General features: G+C 36.0%; 1 protein-coding gene across 3 annotated transcripts; it reads right to left on the minus strand.

Annotated features, from left to right (window-relative positions):
• Nucleotides 1–894: 894 nt before the first annotated feature.
• On the minus strand, nucleotides 895–20,014 carry LOC135622798 (serine/threonine-protein kinase STY46-like). Of its 3 annotated transcripts, XM_065124985.1 has the most exons (15): nucleotides 19,574–20,014; nucleotides 19,150–19,264; nucleotides 17,464–17,546; nucleotides 16,318–16,390; nucleotides 12,117–12,227; nucleotides 11,088–11,138; nucleotides 9,246–9,382; nucleotides 9,039–9,146; nucleotides 8,709–8,782; nucleotides 6,406–6,581; nucleotides 4,677–4,772; nucleotides 3,043–3,123; nucleotides 2,888–2,938; nucleotides 2,066–2,206; nucleotides 895–1,914 (listed from the first exon to the last, which is right to left on the minus strand). In XM_065124985.1, the coding sequence occupies exons 1-15, from the start codon at nucleotides 19,768–19,770 to the stop codon at nucleotides 1,840–1,842; spliced, it is 1,569 nt and encodes a 522-aa protein (XP_064981057.1). In that variant the 5' UTR covers nucleotides 19,771–20,014; the 3' UTR covers nucleotides 895–1,839. The 3 variants fall into 3 exon arrangements, with proteins under 3 accessions (XP_064981057.1, XP_064981059.1, XP_064981058.1); XM_065124987.1 differs by lacking the exon at nucleotides 19,574–20,014 and having other exon boundaries at nucleotides 17,464–17,542; XM_065124986.1 differs by lacking the exon at nucleotides 19,574–20,014 and having other exon boundaries at nucleotides 17,464–17,586.
• Nucleotides 20,015–21,170: the final 1,156 nt, after the last annotated feature.

Consider the following 21,170-nt stretch of genomic DNA (forward strand, 5'->3'; position numbering starts at 1 on the left):
ACATAAGAAATTTTATAATTAGCCTGCTAATATTCTTAGTAATAATATTTAAGAGGATATATTTAACTGGTAACTATCAAATTTTGATTGTCTAATATGATTGGGTATTAGAGTGTCTTATGTTAAGATGATGTCAGGAGAGTGAAATGTTTTGTCAAAATCTTACCAGAACTACATCGGGGGTATTAACCCGATAAGATCCCTTTCGATTAAGTTAGTTTAGGTTCGAAGGATTTCATCCAGTGTTGAGTTTTAGAGGATAATTAATCCAAGAGAATAAGATGTCTAACAGCATAATTGTGGTCCTATATATAGTGTGGAACGCGATAGTCAGGTAAAAATTATGATTAATATATGAATAATTATGCACATCGTTTAGTCATAAATGGGACTATGAAGTCATGCACTAAGTCCGGAGGCATACGAGTAATGGTGTATCAGTTCAGCCTTTCATTGATGCCACGTGGTCGATTAAGTTACCCTCCTTGGTGTCATGCTTCCTGTTTTATACGTTCTGCCCCCTATGTGCCACGCCGACAGAGAGGGGGCGAAGCATCGACTGCAGTAATCACATGTCAACTAACAATAAGATGTTGTAAGTGTTGGACAGATGAGGAGGACACGATGATAGCTGTCCACGTGTCATGACCCGTATCAATACGCTCTTGCAAGTTTACTCTCATGAACGATAAACATCTCCAATTATTCCATATTTTCCTTCTATGCATTTCTCTCTGTCTACTTATATTTATCTATATTCTTTCATTATTTTTCTATTCATTTAACATCTATTTTGATTTTCATATTGTGGTGAAACCCGGAATAGTACTTACTGTATAGAAATCGCACTCTAATGTCATATATATACTCTCTCGGACCGGCAACAACCAAAAGTTGACCTTCTCAAGTATAGAAATTTCCATTCCCTTTGCCTAGGAGAAATAAACATCGAATTCTTAATACAACTAGGAATTGACCTTCTCAAATCACCCTGCCACCTTCACCAACCCTTTGTTGGAGATCTACCAAATAAGGGAGGTTGAATCTTCTGCCCGGTGGAGAGAGAGACCGGTAGACAGCATTCTGACCTTCATCAGTAGTCGTATACCTGAGCCATTTAGGACCAACATTGATACCTCTGCTCCGTTGGCTGAAGTAGCACGAGAGTTAGTAACTGCCGTCGGCTTTAGTAGTGTGTAAAAGATCTCCATGCAAGCCTTCTATAATCAACCCATACAATCCGAGTCAAGATCATAAACACCCCGGCAAACATTTGTGTGACCACGTTGCTCCGCTTCTGACGGACAGGAGAGCAGCCTCACGCCGGCGTTAATTTTAGTGCGCACCTGAATTTTCCGGGAAAGTACATCTTTCCTCATTGTTGGACTATCCACCAGTGATTAAAATGAAAGGCCAAAGTAGATCGCCTGTTAAAACAGAACAATAGCACATTGACCATGCAAGATTACTTTGGCCTTCTCGAAACAAAACGAAGGCCGAATCCCTAACCGTTACCACGGCAGTTCTGTTAATGCAAATCACATAAATTGGGTAGCTGAACCACCCATTTACAATCCTCTACAAAAGGAACACAGCCTTTGCCCTTGTTGCTCCATGGATTAATTACCTCTTGGTTCGGATGGAGATGTAGAGGAATATCCACAGTGGCCAACAGCATCTGTTAACTAGAAGGACATAAATTAGGGCTTGACCTGCCTTTCCAATACAAACCTAGAACGTCGACAAAGCAAAGACAAGATGTTCAAAGAGAGTTACTACTGAATCATTCTACAGAACTGATTTCTGTGGCTATGGACCCATTAATTGTTGTCAGTACCATCAATTTTCCAGGAAGACTTGTTGCTCAGATCCTTTTGAGGCATGTTTTCCTGAGTGTTTGATTGCTCTAGGTTCCTGCTTTAGCGGGGTATGATAAAAGAGTTATCTGACTTGTCCACATATATAATGAAGTAGAATCTGATGTTTACATATTAAAGGAAGCCTTTTGTATCGTCTATGGATGTGGTAATTGGCCTTTTTACATATATTATCAATGTTGAGGTACCTGAACCTGTTGGAGAAGTTCCTCAAGTTCAACAGTAATTTCTGAGAATGTAGGCCGTTTAGCAGGATTTGCCTCCCAGCATCTCTGCATCAAGTCCAGCAATGTAGGATGTGTTTTCTGGGGAAGCACAGGACGAAGCCCCTGATATTGGAAGTAAACACGATATAAGCTTCTACATGACAGAACACCCGCAATCAACAGCATATTTACGTTGTCCAATACCAACTTCTAAATAATTTTTTAAACCATGTAAAACATATGGGCGCTTCAAAACAATTACAGAAATTTATTACAGAAAAAAGGGAGAGATTATATTGATGTTGCATGGATATGGACTTGCAAATTGGCTTTGGACATTTAATATATCTCATTTGGCAAAAGATTGATGACCTATGGATACTAGAAAATTTGCTTGCCATAAAGGGATTATGTTCTGATTCTGAAGAAAATACAAGTCCATGAGAGCTTCAACCAAGAAAACACATGAGCTTCAGCCAAATAGTCCTGACCTGGTTGGCAACAAATCTCCCTTAGTCCATGTTTCATTTTTTATAGTGTTTGAGTATATGAATACTCTTCTCTAAAAGACAAATGGGTCAATTTTAATTGTCATTACTAATGATGCTAAACCCATAGATGATAAATTTGGTATGTGACAACCCCAATATTAAGACATATCGGGCATAATTTTTGGTATCCAATTCAAGAATACAGGACACATTGCCAAATTTTCAATAATTCAATATTACTTGCATGACAAAAACCACTTATTCCTAGATAAATCACATGAGTTAATCTGGTTTTATTTATTAAAATACAGACCTGCCTCACTCCTAGGGCAGCTTGCAGAGGCGACATGGACTCATATGGGATCTGTACATCAACACAATTATAACAATACCTCAATAAATCAGATGGTATGACCCTCGATTGACGTTGCCTAAGAAGTAAGTTTAACTGGGAAAACTTTAGTGCACCTTTGATGTTGCGAGCTCCCAGAGCACGATCGCAAAACTGAATACATCTGCTTTCTGATCATATGGTTGATGATTTATGACCTAGAGAGATACATAGAGAAATATATGAATCACAAAAGAATATGGACCAAATATTTGAAGTAGTACAACAGGAAGAAATAAGAGAACTATGCATATTTTAGAAAAGCAAAATGCTGACATGTATAACAGCCATTTTTGACCTGAAAAGGGGAACATATATAATATTCCAGATCTCAATCACTATGAAAGTTTATTATCTCCATTACTTCTATGACACAAGACAGGCTTATATACTCTGATATATGAAGTACAATATGCAATTTCCCCTCTTTTTAAGTTTTTATATTACCAAATACCTTTGTTTTTTTAATGTTAAATAATCTTCAGTCTCCACATAATTAATCGCATTCTTCCTTATATGACATCCTTCAAAATAAATTCCATTTAATTATGAAAATCAAAGGACAACAATTGCAATGCCCGCCACATTCATCTTTAAAGGATTCTCCATAGACACTATATGTTTCAGAACCACTATCACCTGATATATATTACATAAATAACAATAAAATTGGCATTAAAATTTTAGGTAAATGGAATTGTTGTTCATTTTTTTACATTGTTCTTCTAAGTTCCATCTTCATTCTTCCTGAGCTTTTGGGACCGATGAGATGGGCACCCAGTGTGTGTGTGAGAGAGAGAGTCTGAGTGAGAGAGAGAGAGAATGAAGAATGATGCTAAAAAAATGCTTAATTTATTGAAGAACCACCATGAGAAACGAAATCAATGTTTGCACTTATTTCTAGGCCAATGTGTAAATAGTGCAATTGGACATTTATTCGCTATCATATTTAGAAGTTCTAGTTTCTCCTAGTTCTTCTATTTCACAAATTCAAATGTAAAAGCAGAACTTGTAGCAGCATATGATAGAAAAAGCGAATGGTGAGAAGTGATTGCATCATTAGTTATCCACCCACATCCAACCATAACCGAAAGTCTTGTTCCGGAATACTTGCAGACCCAAAATTGGTAACCATGATAAATGAAAATTATGATTATGCAGATGAATGTTTATAAATTAAAAGTTGTGTATTGAATAGCACTGAGACTGGGCATGAATGGAATTTTAGTGACACTAAGAGAAAAAATTTCGAAGTATAATTCTAATAGTGCCATGCAAGGAATATGTAAGAGATGAGAATACTGAGATGGATGTACAGACTTATTACATAACATAGAAACAAAATTTTTCACTTATGAATCATTAGATCTAGCCCCAATAGAGGATAAAACAAGTTCTAAAATAATATGAATGTTATGACTTGATGAATTCTTTTTATTGCAACAAGTTGTAAAGCATATCAGAAGAATTAGAAAATTGCGTACTCAAAATTAGTCGGAACATTATTACACCCTGATAGAGATGAGAACATTATTACGTAACCAAAATTAGTTGGAACATTATGACTTGATGTTGTTGTTGTGGTCATGATACATAAAATCTGAAGAATCAGAAAATCAAACATCTAGTTCTTGAATGCATATCATCTTTGAAATTATGATATTTTCCATTACACAATCTAAGTTTAGGCAGAAAAAGACTAAAGACACACCTCAGGTGCCATCCATCTATATGTTCCAGTTTCTGCTGTCATAATTCCTCCTTGATTCAGAATTCGAGCAACACCAAAGTCTGCCACTTTCACAACCTAAATGACCAATAGGTAGAAAGAAATTTTAATGAATAAAAGGACTACTTCATAGCACCTGTTGGTCAAAGAAAGCATCACATGTTTGTGAACATGTGCTTGCCGCATGAACACCAACATGAACATATTGCGGAAAGGAATAATAGATTTCAAATAATTAGATTTTCATTTTTTAAATGTAACTGAAATTTTTTTTAGCCATGAAATAAGGTTCTATTTTGATTGCTGAGAATTAAAGAACAAAGAAAACTGGAGTACAGACAAAAAAGGAAAGTAACCTTTTATTTGCCTACATGTGAATGGAGAAAAAGCAGATATATCATTAAGCATTAGCATTACAACTAAGTTAAATAAAAGAAGCATCACAGCTCTCTGAGAAAATGCAGCATGAAAAATAATAAGCAGCCTTAGATTTTAACGTCATGGAGTAAGACACATGGACTTTTGTCCATCATTAAGTTCTACTAATATCACTAGTCAAACTAAGAAACAGCAAATCCATTTCTACAATTTGTAATAAAGTCCCTTTAGTTATTCCAACGATTTATTGGTTCATCTATGATCTAACCAACATGATCTCACAACTTGAGACCTGTCTAGATTTTAGAAGACCAGTGTACTCTGTATTTATGCTCTTTACAAATCCAAGGACTAAATCACTTGCAGGATACAACATAGAGACAATATGCCTTCTGAAACCCTTAATGAAATCATTAAAATTAAGACTTAAAAACAAAGGCCATAAAGTAATATTAAATTTCTTATACAAGAAGTGCAGTTGTCAGGCACACAAGAACCTACTAAAAGGGCATACCTAGTGCACGAGGCTCCTACGAAAATGAGATATAGGGAGAATCAATATATACAGTCTTACTTTAAATACTTAAAGAGGTTGTTTCCATGACTCAAACCCTGGTCTCCTAGGTCATAGAGCAATCTTACCGTTGTACCAAGGCCTACCCTCAACATTAAAAGTAAAAGATAAAATTATATATATATATATATATATATATATATATATTTGTGTGTGTGTGTGTGTGTGTACCCTCAACATTAAAAGTAAAAGATAAAATGATATATATATATATATATATATATATATATATATATATATATTTGCCTGTTAAACAGCTTTTTCCGAAGGTTTAACCTAAACGAATCTGAATCCAAGATCATATATCAGCAATAACAGTACCGAATTTAATGGTTTAGGTCTGTTGAATAATGTTTGTCATATTAGCTCCAGTATTCCTCACATATTTCCTATGCTGGTTTACTTGTTTCTGTTCTTTATTAACCTACCAAAGAAACAAACTTCTTAGATATCTCATATCATGTATATCAACCCTCCCTAGACTTTGCATTGATAAGAACCTTGTTCACACTTGACAGTACCATCCTTTTGGTGTAATACCAGAGCTGATTGTTCAACACAATGTGCAGACAAATGGCACTTACAGTTGTTGCCACAAATTATTTATTGCAAAGATTAGATATCTACCAACACTGTTAAACTTGATCAAAGACTGAATTCATATAAGGGAAACACATTTAGACAATTGTGAAAAATTACAATTGACCAGAATGAAGACCATATTCTGGGAAATTATAGCACAAAGAGCTGAGTACATACAAGATTGCTATCCATAAGGAGGTTGGCTGTCTTTAGATCTCTATGAATAATGTCATTTTGATGTAAATAGTCCATTCCCTTGCAAACATCAATCGCAAACCTCAGCAACATAGAGAGCTCAAGGATGTTATGATGCTTATGCAAATAGTCATACAGGTTTCCTCCATGCATGTACTCTGAAACAAAAATTCAATATGCAACAGTATAAGCACAACGCAAAATACAAAGAGAATAAGCATAAAAATAAGACACTGAAAGTAGTTCTGCTAAAATGAAAGAAACATGAGAATGAGAACAAACTTCTAACAATGGCTCATTAACGGATACTCCAAGATAAAACAAACTCATAATAATTAAGGAAGTTTCTTAAGTTTACTGATCTGCTAGATGCAGCCTTTTGAAGATGACCAGAAAGTGTGCAAAAATGAATCCACAATCAAGAAATCGATGAACTTCTGCATTTGAATACAATTAATTATTATAGACAATGATATGTTTTAGCAACATAACCTACACTGTTTACATTTCAGTTACAGAAATATACCCTGAGGAACTAATAGGGCAAAGGGCATTTCTATATGACTAACCCTAGTGATTGTGCTTCTATAACAGAAATACCAGAATGAAAAAGGGAGATGACAAAACTCGTGACTGACCTCAAATTCCATGAGCTTTCTATTTGATTAAAGTTTTTTTTTTATTTTCTTTTGCATTACCTAATATTTCACTCGCATAGTGGCTACTAGGGGTGTTCAAAGATGTTTGAACCAAACCATTAATAAGGGTCAAACCAAACCAAATTGAAAAAACAGTTTGGTTCGGTTAAAGCAAGGTACTTTGAACCATAACCATTTTGGACCTACCAAACTGAACTGGTTCAAAACTGATTAATCTGGTTTGGTTAACCAGTAATCCAATTTTTTGTTTTAAATAATTATATATATATAAACAAATGAATTGGTTTGGTTCAATGAACTAGTTCAGTTTAATTGAACCAAACTAGAATTTTGATCCAATTGGACTTACATTCTCATAAAGTTTATACCACAAATATCATTCTAAACATTCTAAACAATTGAACATATGCACAAGTGGTTTTTTATTTTTTTTACTGAAAGATGTCATAAAGGAATAATGACTACATATGCAATCCTTTTTTGTTGATGATGAGGATATGCAGTGATGCATACAAATCAACAAAAGGATTGTTAACAAAAATGATGATAAAAAAATAGGGTTCATACCTGATACGAGAGAGCAAGACTAAGAAAGGGACAAGGAGGAAGAGCCACAGAGACGAAGGAAGAGCAGTGAACTCACCAAGTCTAGGAAGGGATTTAGGGTTTTGGGGCCTTTGGGTTGAGTTGGTATTTTTTAAATTAAAATTGGTTCGATTCGGTTTGAACCGGTTAATCAAACCAAAGAAGAATACCACCACAAACTAGAACCATTTATAGCCTTCAAAATCGAATTATTCATGAACTGATTCGGACGAAACTAGTTTGGAACGGTACAATTCAGATATGGTTCGGTTCCGTTCAATTTAAACACCCATAGTGGCTACAAACCAGGGCTACAATGAAATTTGTCGCTAATCTTTGTCATGGCATATACATAATAGTGCTTTACAAAAGCAATTCCTTTGTATGATATGATACTAGATATGCGATGTCTGTTTTTAGACAAACAGTTCCCCATTTTTGTTCATTATTTTTATATCTTTTTTCATGTCAATGTTGTAGGTCCCATGGAAGTGAGAATTTTATGAAAAAATTTGATCTAGCCAAACCTAGTCATACTGTCCCTAGCCAATCCCAGTATCAAAAACTGACCTTGTGAATTATTCTTTGTTCAACCAATGGTTTTATGATATTGATTCAACTAGACGTGAAATTAAACATTTTATATTCTTCTTACTTTCTTATTACAGAAACGTTACATGTAAAAAAAACCTTATATTGTTTAAAAGTGAAAACTTAAAGCAAAAAAACAGAAGTAACAAGGTGAAATGTCAATGAATAACAGTTTAAGAAAACACTCCTGAAGTGGAAGTCCTTAGAGAGAACAGATCATATATAGGCCAGGATAAATTAGTCTGGATGATTCAATACCTATTTCAAGAAATAGCAAAGTCGGAAAAAAAGAGCAAGTTAATATAGCAAAAAATCTTCCACTTTCAGGTTTTTCTTGAAAGACAGAACAATCATTTACAGTAATGAGATACTCAAGCTCCCATGAGATGTGCTGGCCATATATACTGATTAACCATTCAGAATACTGAATTGACACCAATAGACAATTACCTGTTACTATGCAAAACTGTGAGGGCTTTGTGCATGCACCAATAAAACGAACAACATTTTCATATTGGATTTTCCTGAAAAGATTCACAATTATCATAAGAACCTTGGCCAAGAAAGCATCACAACAGCATATAGAATGAGCACTAGAAGAATAGATCAAGTGATGTGTGGGATTAGCAAAGGATAGCGAAGAACCAAAAAAAGCAATTTAATTGTTGTGATAGAATTACTGTCTATCAGAGAATGCAATGGTAAGTTGCTACACCCAGTAGCATGTTACCAGACTACAGGACATGATAAAATTTCCATGGGCAGAGATATAGCATTTACTTTAAAATGGACACTTCCTGATGGAACTCTAGGAGAAGAGGTTCATTTAAATGATCAGATCTAATAGCTTTAATCGCAACATCCTGATCCAAGTAGCTGCCATGGTACCTGTAACAATAAATAATAATAGTAATAACATATCAATACAAGTGCACTTCTGGCCCATCATATAAACTTCAGAAAAATACAGTATGTTATTTGACTTACAGTTCTCCACAGGATCCAGATGTAATTTTCTCTCCCATTTTCAACAATCTTCTGTCAATTTCCCACTCATCAGCTTTCAACTGCACAGCAAGCATCCTCTCTGTATCTGAAGAATGAGATGAATCTGACCAGGAACCCTGTAAAACTCAAAAAGGAAAAACCAAGATGAAAACTGTTCTCACCACAAATTAAGATGAAGCCTCAAAGAAGCAAGCATAGCTATCAAGTACCCACGATTATTAGCGCATCTAAAGGACAAACATGGACATGGACTAAATTTCATAGAAATAACAAGCTATCACTGAAGCAAAGACCAGAGAAAGAGATTTAAAAATCAATAAACTTATAGCAATGCAAATAATGCTATACACCTATTTTTCCAATCATAATCCTGTTATATACCCTATCATCAAGGACTAAAGTTTGCTCTTTTTTGTTGGCACTGAAATGCAAATAATGCTTTAACTAGCATAGTTTAATTGTTAGGAACTAACACAGAATATATTCCATAATTAAACATCATTTATCCACTTCAGGTTTGATATCACTGTCACATAAGAACACACCAACAAAATGTTTTCCAAATAATTGTCAACTTATAGCAAAACCTCAAAATTCTTAGTAGACAAACAACACTTATGATAGACAAGAACCTCAGTGGACCTACATCTTATTTGCAAAAGCAAGACATACCTTATCAATCAGTTATACAACCAAAAAAGCAGTTACATAAAGATTCCAATAAACCCTTAGCACAATAAAAGACAAGGTTGGAGGACCATTCATTTGATGCAAAGAGCTTCCATCATCTCCAAGGCCCAAAGGAGTTCAAAATTCTGTAATAAAAAAGAAAAAGGAGCCAAGAATCTTGAAAACAGAACACATCAAGGATTGTCTTATCAGTTGCACACTCTGTGCCAATCAATTTCATTGCGTATCTGGTAGGATTGGTGTATTAACCATGCTCCAGGTCAGCACAAGACATCAGTTCAGTAGCAGCCATTACCAGCCAATGTGTCATTCATGCATATTGTATGACATGTTGTTTATTGTATTCAGGGTCACAAAAGCTAAATAAAAAACATGCTCATGGAAAAATATGCAGGATGAAAACAAAAGAGAAACCTAGATGAAAGAACGAGAGAGAAATGGGGAGGGACAGTTTTGTAAGGAACCAATGAGAGAGAGACACAGAAGGACGCTTCTAAAGAAAGAGAACTGACAGTGTGAGAGAATGCTGTTCAATTTCTCATAGATTGGACTTTCTCATCTGTTTGAAGCAACCTGGTGATGTGAAAGCAGGTCATAGCTTTAAATGGATGGTGCTTTATCAATAGTTACATTAAAGTATAAATTCTCTAATATCTGGAAGTCTCTAATTTTTTGTACGCACTTTAAGATCATTTCATTATAACAAGTGAAGTCACAAGTGAAAGAGAGGACAAACCATGCCATAAATAAACAAGGACAAATGTACACTAAATCAGAGCTAGTTTCAAGCCTTTTCTTTATATAGTGCATAAAAGTACTTCCACATTAGAACATCAAAACTTTATCAATCTAAAACCACAACATATCTCCGATGACCCAATATATGCTGTAGATTTTCAGAAAGAAAAGATGTAAGCTAATTAAGAATTAAAAAAAAAACATTGCAACAGTTCTTCAAAGCTTAGATAACATATTTAATCAGGGAAAGAACAGAAAGCAAGTACCAGCACCTGATATAAGTTTTTATAAGAAATAAAACTATGACAGATATAGCAAAAATAATTTATTTATTTATTTGATGGAAAACAAGACAATAGTAACAGTAATTAAAAAAAGGAAGGAGCTATATACCTCATTTCTATTAAGTGCTGTCTCAATCTCCTTGTGCAAATCATCTGTTTGCTGAGCACAGTATTGCAAAATCATCAATTCTAAACAAAAAGGGGAAAAATAGCATAGAATAAAGGAAATAAGAATCATGATGCCACTTATTTATCTAGATATGTCAAAATGATATGGCTGCCAACTAGAGAACAGAGAAATGTTCATTGGTCCAATGGCTACGAAGCACAAGGATTGCATAATTTTAGCAAGACAACAAGAGAAGGAGAGAGAGAGAGAGAGAGAGAGAGAGAGAGAGAGAGAGAGAGAGAGAGAGAGAGAGAGACGTAGTTTAGTTAGTATCATAGAAGCTCTTTTTTTCATCTTAGCAAGAGAAAATCATTGACGGTATTGGATAAGTTCAAACTGAATATTAGGTTTGCTAGGATTGGATCACACCATCATCAAAGATTTGAAGACAAATAAGACAAAGGTCATCTTCAGAGGACTGTACAGTTAATCATCATTCACTCCTCTAGAAGAGGCTTATTTTTCACAAGTTTTGATGGAGTCAACCCATCACATTGGCCTCATTCAACAGATCTTACTAACATTTTGCCAAATTGGCAGAAACTACTAAATCATCCAAAACAAGATTCCAAAAGGAGTTTCATATCATAACTGGCAGCCAATTTTTAAGTGCCAAAATTAAGTGCTTTTAGTAAGATGAAAAAGCGCAAAATCTTCTCAATAGTCAAAGCACATCAACAGAAAGTCAAAGATGACCAAAATTATCACCATCACAACAGGACAGGCATTGGATTAAATGGACAAACTAAGTGGCTTCCAGTGTTCATCGTGATGCAGCACTTTCAGTTTAGTTTACACAGCTACAAGATGCACGGAGTAGGCTGACCCTGTCTAGTCCAGGTGTATGCTATCCTTCAGTCAGCTTTAAAAATTGTCGCCTTCTCAAAATTTCTTTCCATACAAAGACATGTCTGGGCATAAAAAAAAACAAATATGAATCTGACAGACGGATTTTCAATAAAAGCCTACCTCTTCAGACCATCCATCAACAACAAATACATCCAAAGAATATCCATCTGTTGTTGAAAAGACATGAGCCTCCCGGATATTGAGTCCAATTTCAGACAGCAATGTGGAAAGCTAAAAAGATGAAGTTGCAGTTAGAATGCGTTGGATGGTTAATGAAGAAAAAAACTATATACACCTATTATAGTATCCAAAAAAATCAACTAATGTACTAAAACTTCGAAAGTATATTTTTTTTATGAACCGGTAATTCACAGGAAAAAGATGCACCTATCTTTAGCACCAAATATCAATGGTTATAATTACAAGGTAGTGAGTGGCAGGCTGGCACACAGTCAAAAGCATGTGCTCAGACGCTCTCATACACAAGAAGTTAGTCAGGAGAAACGACTAAATTATGAATTCCATATGAATAGTTCATTGCTCTGCAGCCAATTCCAAACATGGCAAAATGAGGATTGCTTAAGAGGAAGGTTTCGATACAGGTGAAAAAGGAATAAAATCCCAGTGTTCATATTGATAATGGTTGGCATCCAGGCCAGTACAGTACTGCTACAAACCTCATGGTGATTTGATATGATTCAATCCAGCTGGTTCCTGTTCCGAGCCTAGTTAAAATGATTAATAGAAGATTGAAATGTTTCTAAGATCTTCTGAAACCCATACGTCAAGAAACTTATAAAATCGCTGGAGTAGGCACATTATGCATGTATTACAATTATATAGTTGAAATCTTGAAACAATTATAAACGTGTGGCCAAGTCAAAAGCATACATGTAAATACCTAACATCACCAAACAATCATGACAGTAGAGTGGGAGGTAGGTCCAGCTCGGTTGTTGATCAATATTATATTGTGAAGAACTTACGTGTGATATTACTCTCTTTACGTTTGATTCTAGTACACTGTGTGATACTGACAAGGTAAATAACAAAACACACGGTTTCCTGATTATACACATGGTTTCCTGATTATACAGTACAGCTAAGGTAGCTGCCAGAATGGAGATTCAACTTAGGCTAGTGCAAAGTGGGGCTGGGGAAAGTACAGCTACGTTGACTGTTGAGCAATAAAATTGTCACCACTGGCACTGCCGCACTGTACTAGTGGCATAAGCTCTATGAACCCTCTGATATGATAAACTGGGACCAATCATCAACATCATACAATGGCCCATAAAATCCATACTTATAAGCTCCTACACAAGCTATCTCTCATCTCCTCAAGATCAACAACTTACCATTGTCTTTACAACCATAAATATAGTAGATGATCTGAGGCTATGACCATCATCTTGTGTATATGTAAAAGTTTCTTTTTCTCCACACTCCACCTCTGTGTCTGTTTATTGGGAACGTAAGATCCATAATGTCAGCCACCATCATTTGCAAATATGCTATCATCTGTCTCATTGTCATCGTTGAGGACCTCACAAAGACCATAATCAAATGGAGAAGTTTTGTCATTGAAATCATTTCTTGCTCAGCAATAGCATCCAAGGCGTCAATGTACCAACATGGCATAATAACTGAGGACAGCAATGGACGACTGACAGTCAGTAATCTGATCACATCCCAACATCAGGCTCTATTCTTAATAGCGAACAGTCTCATCTTCTCGACCCTCCATGGACAAGATGGACCTCTTGTATCATTAACAAGTGGATCATCCTGGTTATCTGCCATATGTACTTAATGTATCATCAAATCCAAATTATCCTAATAGTAGTCTATCAAATTGATCTTGTTGGGGGGTTTTCATATCTTTGCCCATTCCAGTCAATGCAACCTCAGATGCATTTGATATTGAACATAAATCAGATTCTCCAACCATTTTTATGAAAGTCAGATTGCGAACTGCAATATATATTAAAAAAAGAAACTTGTAATTGCTAGATGATGCAATCTGTCATAGGATCCACACTGTAATTTTCCTCAAGTGAGAAACAAACCTCTATATTGTAGTAACCAGTCAGCTACCAATTTTCAATTAAATCATCATGTTCAATAATAGTTTTAACTGAGCTAAAGATAGGAGGAGCTTTCTTGATACATCAAACTATATCCATGATGCTAAATAGATGGAAGATTACTATGTGATCCAGAGGTGCCAAACAGTAGAGTAAACTTTAGGGCCAGTGAACAATTAATGGAGATGTCAACACCGTACTGACCTAATGATGGACATTAGTAATATACCATTGGTAAAGAAGATAGTGAGCAAGGCAAAAGACTGCCTGTTTTATTTGCAACAATCGTAGGGTATAATTCTTAACGAGAAATTAGATCAAAGGTGAGCTCTTGGTGCCTAGGGTGGCAAGATCTACCATCAACCATCACCTCGAGTCCATCCAACAAAGGAAAATAGGTCTCAAGGCAAGCTTTGCTTTGCTTAAGTTGGAAGCATATAAATATTTTCTCTAAGACAATGGATGAAACTGCTTCTAATCTTGATCTTCATAAGATTTGGAATAATGATACGATGTTAATAGATGCAATAACGATGGCCATGTAGACATGGCATTAGGACAAAGATCATGACCTTGAGTAAATATCATTTGCCCAAGACAATCCAAAAAGGTTTATGAGAGGAAGGAAAAGGGCATGAAAAAGTAGATCATGACCTTGAGCACATAAGGAAGAGCATTGCCGAGATTCAGCCTGGTAGAAGTTTGTAATTGTAATTACCTTCTTACTGGCATGGGTTGCATGGATCAAAGCATGACAATAACCCATGGTCTCAATTTGTTCGAGCCAGAGGATCCTATTGGCCACATAGCCATCATTTAAATGACATATACCACAAGACCTCCATTCACTTTTATGGGATAGAAACCCATATGATATAATGAAAATAGAGATCGTCTACCAAATTGATTATCAAACTATTGCAGATAATACATATAAGTTCCTAAGGTAGGAGCAATATCACATGTTTTTGACTCGTACAATGTTGACCTCCAATCACAAGCAGCTTCCAAGACAATGCAAACTCCTCCTGGTATTAGGACAATAGGATATGTATGTTGTTGACACCAAAGTTTGTGATGTTTTATGATTGAACTTATGTTTGGCATTTGAGTATATGCTGATGTTGTGTGCAGTTCTATGTATTTAGTTACTTCCATTTATCTTTTCCATAGCAGGATTGATTACAAGTCATACGAATAGAGAGGAAGAGCAAAAAAAAGTTCTACAAATATCAAAGAAGATGAAACGATTGATTCATTATAATACCAGGTGAGCCAGTCTATACAAATCAACACTCAGTCATTCTGACATTCCAAAATGGTGGGTATCAGTATGGCACCAACCTGTCCCAAGGTTGGTACTGATATTGGACCAGTATTAAAAACCTCATTACTACAGTTTTATTATTAACTAGGAAGAGAGGAAAAAGTTGCTTATCCAATGCTCGACCTAGCTCTCCACTTAAATTAACTCACTTTATTATTTTTATCATATCTCAATATCACTTGTATATGAGGTTGCCTAGAAAGTTAAAACTCATTGTATGGATAGAATTTTCAGAAGGGGCAAGTGCATCTCCCTGTCTTGTGTAAGTTGCTACAATATATCATAAACACAGTTGCTAGTACTAAGTTCTTTTATAGAAGTCACTAACAGAAATTCAAGCAAGATACTTCGTAGAATTTTCTTAAATATATATGATAAACAATCTAACATTAAGCTTATATTCTGTTCGACAGCACACACATCAAATACATAATTTTGGGAATAAAGCAATGTACTCAAGTAGTTTTTAACAAACGCAACCCACTGCAGATTTTAAAGAGGACCAAATGTGCATACACTTAACCCCTGCATATTCGGAGTTCAAACCCGTGATGGCAGTGAAACATAACCGCTCCACCAAGTCCTGCCATCTTAAGTAATAAAATGACAGTATCATATGATTTTATTACAATAAAATCCTGAATCAACAAGAAGAATAAATGCTTCATCAACTGTCAAACAAATTTCATAAAGAAATGTATAAGTTTACAAGTTCTTAGCCTTAAGACATGAATGAATATTAATGACATAAAATAGTTGGCCAAGCAGGTAATCATTTGCTTAGCTACTTATCCAAAGTGATTGGCCATATTTACCAATCTAAAAGCATGCTTCAAGCATGTAATACGAAAAAAAATGTTCCATTAAGCTCCAATGAACAAAATTTATAAATATGCATCTCAAGTACCTCACTAAGTAGCTTTGGTTTGTCGATTGTGGAAAAGATAATTTCATGAACCACGACACATGTAACATCACGCCTGCAAATTTGGATGTGCAAAATAGTCAGTTCCTATTCTATGAAAGTTAGTGTATGACTTCAACTTTACACACTTAAAATGGACAATTGGATGCATGAGGCTCCTGCCATTGCAGTCTGGGAGGGTCAGTGTACAACCTGACCCTTGCAAGCAATAAGGTTGTTTCCATGACTTTAACCCTAGTCACTCAAGTTTCATAACTGCAATTTTTACACATATATAGCTATCATAGAGAAGTACCAATTATTCCATGTAACCTAATGAAGCTCTTCAAGTTTCCTTCTTGTCGAGGTCAATTAAATTCCAAAAGAATACAAGAAATCCATTGATATAGTTCCAATAAGCTATAAAAATAGGATAAGGGCATCTCTTGCTGGCATGTAAAAGGATATTAACCCATTCTCATTTTTTAACACATAGGGAAGATCCAATCCTGTTCACCTAGCATGCATCTGAAAATAAACAGAACTCATTTGTTGATTCCTTGCATTGACACAAGAAGAGAACCATCATCATGAATTCTTCAAAAATAAATATACATCAGTCCTACAGATAAACCAGTTAATTCTTCATCCTCTACTTAATTTGCATATAGGATTGAGCCATATGACACTTAGCTATTTTATCTCTTTATGCAAGATCAACTATAAAACTCACTGTTAATTGTAAAATTGTAGCTGATAACTTATAGATCTATATCAAAGTAAAATTTAGATAAACCTCGAAAAACTGAGGACATGGAAAACTAGCAAAACTTGCAAAAATGATTAAAGCATAGTTCCAGCTAGAACATGACTTAGTCATAATAATACTTATTGAGTTTATGCAAGTTGATCAAAATCTGATTCACAAAGAGGAAATTCAAGGATCATCTACTTGTGTAGTTCACCTGTCTAAAGGTGAACAACACAAGTAGATGGCTTATCATTAGCAAGTAACCTTAAACAAGTTCAAATGGGTTTTCAATAGGATTCACATTGATTGCAACTTGAGATTCATGCTCATGACCATGCAGTTTGTAACCAATATCATTGAATTGAAAAATTCCTTGGAAACTAAGACTGGGTAGACACCTTGCGGAAAGAGCATCTCCAAACTCAGATTCGTCTTCAGTGTCGTCACTGTCCATTATCATGTCCAAATTCTGTTCCTCTAGCTTTGAGCAAGTTTCAAAATTAATTCCACAATCCCCACTTCTAATCACATAAGTAAGTAAATTTTATAAATGCATAGACAAGTCAAATAAGCACTTACAATGAACACAAAGGACATAGTAAGTTGGAACTAAATAGAGAAGCCAAGAACAAGATGCAACTAAAACTTGTAGTTTGACACTACTTATGGTCAAATCAAATATTAGATGGAAATGTTAAACCTAAATACTGCATTTACATGATTTCAACTCATACAGGGAAAGAAAAATAGTCAGGGAAGGAATTTCCCAATGTATAATAAAATAGTAAGGTGTTTTTGAAGCACCTAAGTTGAAAAAGAAATACAATGTGATCCATAAAATTAACAGCCACTAGTAGTAGGTGCTTCCAAGATTTGCAAGTAACATAATAGACAACTATCTTACCCCCAAAAGCAGCCTATAATAGTTGGTAGATGCAAAAATTCCCTTTGCAAGATTAATAAGCTATAATTGTAGATTACATCAATGAGAGTTCTCGAGTATGGAAAGGACTAGGAGTCTGCAATCATCATCTGTTTAGCTCATCAATAAGACTGAAGGGTATGGTATGCGCAGAGAAACAATTTTGCAGTTGAGTATTTATAGTGAAATTTTGAGCTTCCCATTCTCTCTTTCTCCATCTATCTTATATATCTCTCTTTTTTGTGTTATATGTTCTCTTTTAATCAAGATAATCTCCACTGGTAGAATGGACTAGCAGTTGTATATCACATAATTGATCCTATCAGTATCAGTCAGAAATAATTTTTCTGTTACTAGTTCAATATGAAAGCTTTAGAAATCGTACATGAGGGAAGCCTGAGAAATCAGGTTAATTTATTTGATGCTTTGTGAATTTATATCAAATAGAGTAAAACTTATATATCAAATAGAGTGTAACTTATACCTACCTAGATTTATATCTTTGCAGAATTTATATTCATAAGCTTAGCTTCAAGATATAACCAAACCCATCAAACATTTCACCCTCCCCACTCTCCTCAAGTGATAATCGTTCAAACAGAAAGCTATTATTGCAGTAATGCAGCATCGAGCAAGCAGAAAATCAAGAAAAGATCCCTAAAATTTTATGGACCATAAATAAATTCAATTTTCTTTTCCTTGATGAGACTCCACTAGAAATGATGCCTAAAGGTAATAAGTAAGAGCAGACCTTACAAGAGCATTCAACAATTCTTTCAACTGATTTATGTCTTATATGTCTAAAATCACAAAATACTCGGGGAGACATTATACTTATCAATCATACATCATGAAAAACTGAAGCAGAAGAGGGGACATCAAGAATTTTCCCAAATCTCAATGTTCTTACCCGGTAACAAACTCCAATATTAAGTTGCAAAATGTGGGATCTGCCATTATGATCTTAACACAACTTTTTAGCCAAAGAAACTGAAATTTTCTAATGAGCTAAATTGTAGGTAAAGCATAACCAAAAGCTAAATAGCCATTATAGTACATTAAGTACCTAAGGCATAGGTCATATATCAAGAACTGTAACACCACAACCATTCTAATCAGAATTTCTGAACACAACTAATGAAGACTTCGTTTGAACGGGTACCTTCAGGAAACGAACATGGAAAACTGGCCGCTTGTCTGGGTCCTTGGCTTCTTCCAGAATTTTTTTATGTATCAGAACATCTTCTGCTCTTTCAACATCCAAGTCCAGCTTGTAGCTGCATAGAAGTGCAAAATCAATCACAATTTATGAACAAGCAAGGAGTATAAATCCATATAAAGGACCAAAAAATCCCTTGATTGTGTGTAACGAAATACCACCATTCTTTTGGATATCTACTGAGAATCAAGGACAAATAACCACGAATAATTGCGAAACCCAATTACAGGAAGCTCAAATAATTCGAAGGTTAAGACACATCAGAAGTGACCAATCCACCCGAGCACAAAGCAACATACCAACTCCGCACCCAGAACCCTAAGAAAACCGAAAAGGCACCCGAGATCGACGATCCTATGAACATCACCTAGCCGGCAACCGGTTGAAATGGGCATCGAAGTGCTCCTTGAAGTAGGGATTCGACCGCGCCTCCTCGTACCCGCTCGCTACAAGCCTCTCGTAGATTTCGTTCTTGATGTCATACGCCGCCTGAGCTCCGGCCCCCCTCGAAGGCGACGAGCTCTCCCCGACCTCCTCGATCGGCTCGGCCGCTCCGCCGTCCATTCCCTGCTCCTCCCCTCGATACGATTCAAAAGCGCCGCCCGGTCGCCATCCGTCGCGAGCAAGCTCGAAGCGAGACAGCAGCTAGGGTTTCGAGGGCGAGAGTAACCGCGGGGGGAACAAGCGAGAAGGACCTTACGGTATCCGGCGAAGGGTTACGAGGAGAAATAAGGCGAAGATGTAAGAGCAGAATGGTCTTTTGGACCCAAGTAAAACAGGGTGGGGTAAGCGCCAAACGGTTTCAACTCGCATAAAGTTTTGGGCGTATAATAGAGGACGATTTCGCTCGAAATTACCAGAGGTTGTTGACATCGCTGTCCCATTTTATATTTTCTGCATAGCCTCCTCGCCTTGCCATATTTGGAGCGCCATGCGGAAAATTCGAAAGGGAATACGATCCATAAACGGGGAAAATATGATTCTGGATAAATGAAAAGAAAAAAATAATAAATCGGCCAGGCCGGTTGATTCGTACGCGCAGATAGGATAGTTCAGGAGGAGCACACATCGTTGATCCTACTCATCTATATCACGCCACGTGGGGAATACGTGGTCCCGCCGATCCGGTCAACGTTGCTGCACCGTCTGATCAACCGCAACCCTCTGGTTCATAGAACTCAATACGTAAGAAACCGGTCGGCTCAACGGGACCGAACTATGCGGGTGTAGGAACGCGGCCGGTCCACCTGGTTTCAGGCTGAACCGGTAGACAACTGAACCGCTGCCTTGACTTGGAGACATCGACTCGGTATTGAAATATAAGCAAAAGAAAAGAAAATAAAGTATGTGACATATAAACGTGTAAAATGCGAAATATAAATTTGTCTGATAGACGATGACGCAGAAGGTTCAACTACTGCAACTTGCGACCGAACCGAAATCTAAATCATTCGATGGCTTGTGAACAGTATCTCCCATCGCGACAGATATGTATTTTCTATGCTTAAAAGAACATGTCTGCTGAAACCGAAACCAAACCGACCCATTCTTTTAAAGAACCGTCGGCTCGTCCACGTCAGCATGTCAGAGAAACTAATGAGCCGATAGATGCGTTATGCTTAATAAAGCAGACCGCGTTAAAGTGGAGCATAAGATGACAAGAGTTTGTGTTGTTGTTGTCGTCGTCGTAAGGTGGAAGAAAGCTTGCGAAGTTGTAGTCGCTGCAAGATTCCTTCTTTCAGAGGGCAAAGGACAGTGCTATGCCGGTTTCGTCAACTGTGCGACGCATCGTTGAGGATTATCATGGATTTTACGAATGCTGTAATTTTTTTTTTCGAAAAAGTGGACCATTAAGAAATCATACATCGTATATATACAGCAGAACAATAGAGATACTATAAAATTAAGAATACGGACTGAATAGATAAAACATATATAAACACCTAATTATATATTTATGATAA

Source organism: Musa acuminata, chromosome BXJ2-9, assembly GCF_036884655.1.
Source record: "Musa acuminata AAA Group cultivar baxijiao chromosome BXJ2-9, Cavendish_Baxijiao_AAA, whole genome shotgun sequence".
NCBI classification, from domain to species: domain Eukaryota; kingdom Viridiplantae; phylum Streptophyta; class Magnoliopsida; order Zingiberales; family Musaceae; genus Musa; species Musa acuminata.

Coding starts and splice junctions, on each gene's coding strand:
- LOC135622798 (XM_065124985.1), bottom strand. CDS start 19,770: ATGGACGGCGGAGCGGCCGAGCCGATCGAGGAGGTCGGGGAGAGCTCG. Junction 4,773..6,405: donor TCCTTATGGATAGCAATCTT/GTATGTACTCAG, acceptor TTGGTCATTTAG/GTTGTGAAAGTGGCAGACTT. Junction 2,207..2,887: donor CTGCCCTAGGAGTGAGGCAG/GTCTGTATTTTA, acceptor TTCCAATATCAG/GGGCTTCGTCCTGTGCTTCC.